Here is a 6166-nt window from a genome sequence, read left to right on the forward strand (position 1 = left end):
ACTTATGATTACTTAAGTTTTTTTTTTTTTGTTTTGCTTTCTTTGCTTTTTTTTTTTTTAATTAAAAAAAAAATTTAATGTAGGACTGTCCTTAAAATAGTACTCCCTCCGTTCCATATAATTTGTTCCTATTTTTTATTTTTGTCAGTCCCACATAATTTGTCCTTTCTATTTTTGGAAATATAATTATGCACTTTAATCGTATTTTAAATTTTAAATTATAATTTTTTTAATTTTAATTAAACTATTTACTTATCTTAATCTTAAATAATAATTATTTTTACTAATACACTTCTTAATTACTTACTAATTATACGCTAAATTACCGTATCTACAGTAATAGTCCCATATTTTCTGGGACGGAGAGAGTAATAAAAAGAGTTTGTAAATAAGATTTGCTATTTGAGTATTTAAATAAAAATAAATTAAATAATTAACATATATATGCATAAAATTCACGTGGGTACTATGACTCCATTTTGTCTATGGTGGATCCGTCGCTAACTATAGCAATACCATCGCTCCTCTTTTTTTTTTTTTTTTCCTCAAATCTTTATTGGTATTTATAATCATTAATGTATATATTTAATACATCGTTTTTTTTTTTACTTTTTTTGGTATTTTTATTTAATGCAGACAAAATTTAAAAATATCGAATTGAACTCATAACATATTGTATATGCACTAATATATATATATATATTTGTGTAATTTATTACATATTAATGTAGGATATTTGTTTGGGGATTGGATTGGATTTACATTATTTATTCAATTTTTTTCTCCAAAAATATTAAATCAAACACTTTTTTTTTTATTTTATATTATACTAAAAATCAATTTTACATTCAAAACATCACATCGACAACTATTTATATCACATCATACAACTATTCAAATTTAAATTTTTTACTATTCAAATCCCAACTCAAAATCCAAATTCCTAGACAAACACACCCTTAATGATTTCATATTTCAAATTGATATATATGTATATATATATATTATTAATAAGTAGCTTGAAATATTCTTGCAAATTTGTTTTATAAGTGAAAGTTTATATTTCTCTAAATTTTAAAAATCCTTTTTTTTTTTTTAAAAAAAAAAAAAATTATCTTTTATAATTTTTCCTTTTCATCTATAAATATTCAAGCAAAAAAGATCATAAACTAAAAGAGCCTCCCTAGCAATCACTTCCTATCAAGATGGAAATCTTTGCATCAACCATCCTTTCCCTACTTCTCTCCACCATCTTCTTCCCTCTCTCTTTCCTTCTCATCAAACTAAACCGCCGCCGCGCCGCCGCCGCCGCCCTCCCGCCGGGCAAGACGGGGTGGCCCATTATAGGGGAGAGCCTCGAGTTCCTCTCGGCCGGATGGAAAGGCCACCCGGAGAAGTTCATCTTCGATCGGATTACTAAGTACTCTTCCCTCGTCTTCAAGACTCATCTTTTTCGCGAAAAAACAATTGTATTTTGCGGCCCGGCCGGGAACAAATTATTGTTTACGAGCGAGAAGAAGCTCGTCCAAGTGTGGTTTCCGTCCTCCGTCGACAAGATCTTCCCGTCATCATCGAACCAAACTACACCGAATGAATTCGCACTCGATGCGAGAAAAATGCTCCCCAGTTTCCTCAGGCTCGACGCCCTCCTGCGCTACGTCGGCGTAATGGATAATGTCACCCGGCGACACTTTGAGGATCGATGGGAGAAAAATGAAAAAGTTGTGGTTTTACCTCTTGTAAAAAACTACACTCTCGAGCTCGCTTGTAGGCTCTTTATTAGCCCCGAGGATCCGTGTGAAGTCGAGAGGCTTTCGAAGCCATTGAATGCTTTGCTCTTGGGGATTTTCTCGATCCCCATCGACTTTCCCGGAACAACATTTAACAAGGCTATTAAGGCCTCGGATTTCATCCGGAAGGAGTTTGTTTCCATAATTAAGCGGCGAAAAATCGATCTTTTACAGGGGAAGGCAACACCTACACAAGACATTCTTTCGCACATGCTTACGACCAAGAACGACAACAGCCGCGAATTGTCTGTCGCCGACATAATTTTGGGAATGCTAATCGGCGGCCGGGACAATATCGCCTCGGCGTGTACTTCTATCGTCAAGTATTTGGCAGAGCTGCCCCAAGTGTACGAGGGAGTGTACAAAGGCAAGTTTGTGTGTGGATAAGATTATTATTGCAAGAATTGAGGAATTTGATGAGAGTTTATATATATTGATGCAGAACAAATTGAAATTGGTAATTCGAAAGCTCCCGGGGAGCCTCTGAACAAGGAAGACATTCAGAAGATGAAATATTCGTGGAACGTAGCCTGTGAAGTGATGCGACTCGTACCACCCACCCAAGGAACTTTCAGAGAAGTCATTACTGATTTCACATACAATGGATTCTCCATCCCCAAGAAATGGAAGGTCAGAAAATTAATTGATATATATATATATACACACACTACCTCATTCCCATCAGAAGATTATTACGGGATTTATGCATATTAATTTTTAAATATTAAAGATTATTAAGGAGTTTATTCGTATTGATTTTTAAATATTAATTATTATATCAATACGTATCACAAATTAAGAGAAAATTACAAAAATATATTAATATATTTATTAATTTTTTATAATACAAATAGAATGACATTTGTGGAGTAAATTATATAAATATAAAAATATTTTTAATTTATTAATTTTTTATAATACAAATAGAATGATATTTGTGAAGTAAATTATACAAATATAAAAATATTTTTAATATAAATATAATGACGCAAAAGACAAATAGTATTGATTTTATGAAACCGATGATGTATATATAAAGAAAAATGCTCCATGCATGACTTTTTTTTTGTTGAATTAAAATAAATGAAATTTTAATTTTCTTTAAACACAAAATTAATAATACTATTATTGATATTAGTACTTTTCAATTTTATTTTTCTTTAAAAATTAATACAAATTTAATAAAATTTCACTAGAATATAAAACTAAAAAATAAATACACCATAATTTATTTTGAAAATTATCATAAATATATTCTATATTATGAAATCAATGATAATATCTACGTGAACAATTGTTTGTTTGTTGTTTTTATAATACTCTCTTCGTCTACCGATAAATGTTTCATTTGATTTTTTCATGCAAATTAAAATAAACTAATATTTCATAGATATGTAGTGTAATAAAGTAGTATAATCTTTCACTTTAGTATTAAAGTAAAAATAATGTGAAAAAAAAAGTATTTTAATATTTAGTTAAAAATTACTTTTAGTATATATATATAAAAAAATAATAAGAAATTTTGAATAAAAAGTTTACTAATATACAGAGGAAGTATATTGTCAACATTATGTTGAATTTAAAAATATCAAAGCAGCTATGTATATATATATATCTATTATTGTCCATTTTCTAAAGTAAGCATTGGACAAAGTTTCATTACTCTTAATTTAAAGTGTAATAAAATAGATATTTATTTCATCCTTAACTTAAAGTAAAAGCAAAATGTGAAAAGTTAAATAGTAAAAGTATTTTGATATTTAATTAAAAATTACTTTTAGAAAAACAATAAAATAAAGTAAAATAAATGAAAAGTTTTAATTTGTACAAATTAAAATGGTAAAATAAAAAATTTACTAATGAATGGAGAGAATACACTGCTAACACTGTGTTGAATTAAAAAATGTCTGCGGCTATATATATTATTATATATTATTGTCCATTTTTTAAAGTAAGCTTTGGACAATTTAAAGTTGAGATCTTATGTAGTACTTGTCAATATAAAAATCAACATTGGTTTCTGATGCAGTTATATTGGAACGTTAATTCAACACATAAGAATCCTGAATTTTTTCCGGAGCCACAGAAATTCGATCCTTCAAGGTTTGAAGGATCAGGGCCAGCTCCGTACACATTCGTGCCATTTGGTGGCGGTCCAAGAATGTGCCCCGGGAATGAGTATGCTCGTTTGGTCATACTAGTGTTCATGCACCACCTCGTGACGAGGTTCCGGTGGGAGAAAATCATTCCCGATGAGAAAACTATCGTGGATGGGGTTTCTGTTCCCGCTAAGGGTCTTCCCGTACGTCTCTTTGTTAACAAAGTTTGAGATGCTCGTCTTGTTTTAACTACAACTAGCCAAAATCCATGACTCACTCAATTCATCAACCGACTAAGTCTAGCTAAATCCATGGTTTACGTAATTCATTAATTGACTTTTTACAATCGATGGCTAAGTATAGCCAAATACACATCTCACACAAAATTGACTTGCAAATTAACAACTAATTCTAGCCAAATTCACAATTTACACAGTTCATCAATCGACTTATCACTCAATTGAAAAGTCTAACAAAATTTATAGCTTAATAACTTGCGAATCAACGGCTAATTCTAGCTAAATTCATAACTTATACAATTGATCAATGGACCTTTCAATCAATGATCAATTTTGGCCAATTTTACGACTCACACAATTCAAATAATTACAATTCATTGTGTAGACAACCTATTCATACATCAACTACCAACAATTATTTTATCATCAATGACACCAATAACTCAATCAATGGTTTATCGCATATCACATCAACCCGATTAGCAATTAATAATATCATAACACAACAAACTCACCATATATCATATACAAGACATAGTCATAACGACATTTAAATCATGCACTTAGTCAGATGTTCTATTTATGTTAAACATCTATCATTTAACCTCTTACCCTATTTAGAATAAGTTAACCAACTCAACTACTACCAAATCATGTGACTTGGTTTGATTGAACTCCACCTAACCACCAAACACGACCCATCAACTTACTAAAATTTAATGCATGCTAAATCCATTGTTAGCCCAAAATTTTATAAATCTAATGTCAAATCAAAGGTAAAATTCCTAAATTTTACTTCAAAGATCAACAATTTCATTAATAATTTAAATTGTACCCAAAATATCATCTCAACTCACACAATTCATATGAATTCAAAAACATAAAGACAATTTTATTGTATAAATTACAAAAATCAATTTTACACTCAAATGAAGCAACCTTATTTTATAATTAAATTTAACACATATATTCGTATCTTAAACTAAAAAAAATAAAAAATGAAACCAATCTCCAAATGAATACAAAATTAATCCAAACACACCACACAATCCTTCTGCCAAGAAACAAAACGTATAACTTTAAGAAATTATATAAAACTCATTTTACACTTAAATGCGAAATGTAATATTTGATTAAAGCAAATACATATATTTTTTATATCAAACTATATCTATATGTATATACATACAAAACCAAGCTCCAAGAAGAACGTAAAATTGATCAAACACACACATACAATTTTTTCACTAAGAAACATAGCGTGTAATTTTAAAAAAATCAAATAAAATCTATTTTTCTATCAAATAAGTTATGATATGTCAAATGAAAGATCAAATCATGAAGAATAAAAAAAAAAATGATGTAAAAACAGTAAGTCTATAGTTTAAATAAATGAACTAACTTACCATAATGACAAAAAATATATGAAATCTAGTTTCAATGGCATACAAGAATTACATGTCAAAACTTATTCCAAAAGTAATTCAAACTTAAGTGGAAATAAATGGAAGGTGACTAGGGTTTCTTAAAAATGTTTGAAAAATGAAATGAAGGTGAAATATATGTAAGACAATAAAGTTTGATATTTAAATTTTAAAATAAAATTTTATTGCATTTTTAAAAAATGCTATTGTTAAAACAACAAACCTTTGATCATATTTTTTTTGCTATAATATTTTTATTTGTCTTTCGATTGACTTATCGTTTCTGGAATTTGAAAGATAACTAAAAAATCTATTCAATTACATATAATTCATTTTAAATGGACAAGTAATAATAATAATAAAAAAATGTAGTCTTTTGAAATCAACATATAAAAAATAATAACTTTAAAATATTCAAATAAATAAAAGACCTGATGGACCTACTCCACTTTGGATCAGGTATTACAAAAAATTTTTACGTTGAGTTACAAAAATGTGTTCTTTAATCCATCTATTCAAGAATGTGATCTTCACATCCATTTGGAGCACCTTTAAGCCAAATGAGCAAAAGATATATAAAAATACTTACAACCTCAATTCTTACCATTTGTGCA

At 28.8% G+C, this 6166-nt stretch overlaps 1 protein-coding gene across 1 annotated transcript; it reads left to right on the forward strand.

Moving 5' to 3' along the window:
• Window positions 1–1189: 1189 nt before the first annotated feature.
• On the forward strand, window positions 1190–4170 carry LOC127264966 (beta-amyrin 28-monooxygenase-like). Its single transcript, XM_051294580.1, has 3 exons — window positions 1190–2157; window positions 2233–2420; window positions 3820–4170. Exons 1-3 carry the CDS (start codon window positions 1206–1208, stop codon window positions 4117–4119), a joined length of 1440 nt encoding a protein of 479 aa, XP_051150537.1. The 5' UTR covers window positions 1190–1205; the 3' UTR covers window positions 4120–4170.
• Window positions 4171–6166: the final 1996 nt, after the last annotated feature.

This window comes from Andrographis paniculata, unplaced genomic scaffold (genome assembly GCF_009805555.1).
Source record: "Andrographis paniculata isolate CXL003 unplaced genomic scaffold, ASM980555v1 Contig71END, whole genome shotgun sequence".
NCBI classification, from domain to species: Eukaryota; Viridiplantae; Streptophyta; class Magnoliopsida; order Lamiales; family Acanthaceae; genus Andrographis; species Andrographis paniculata.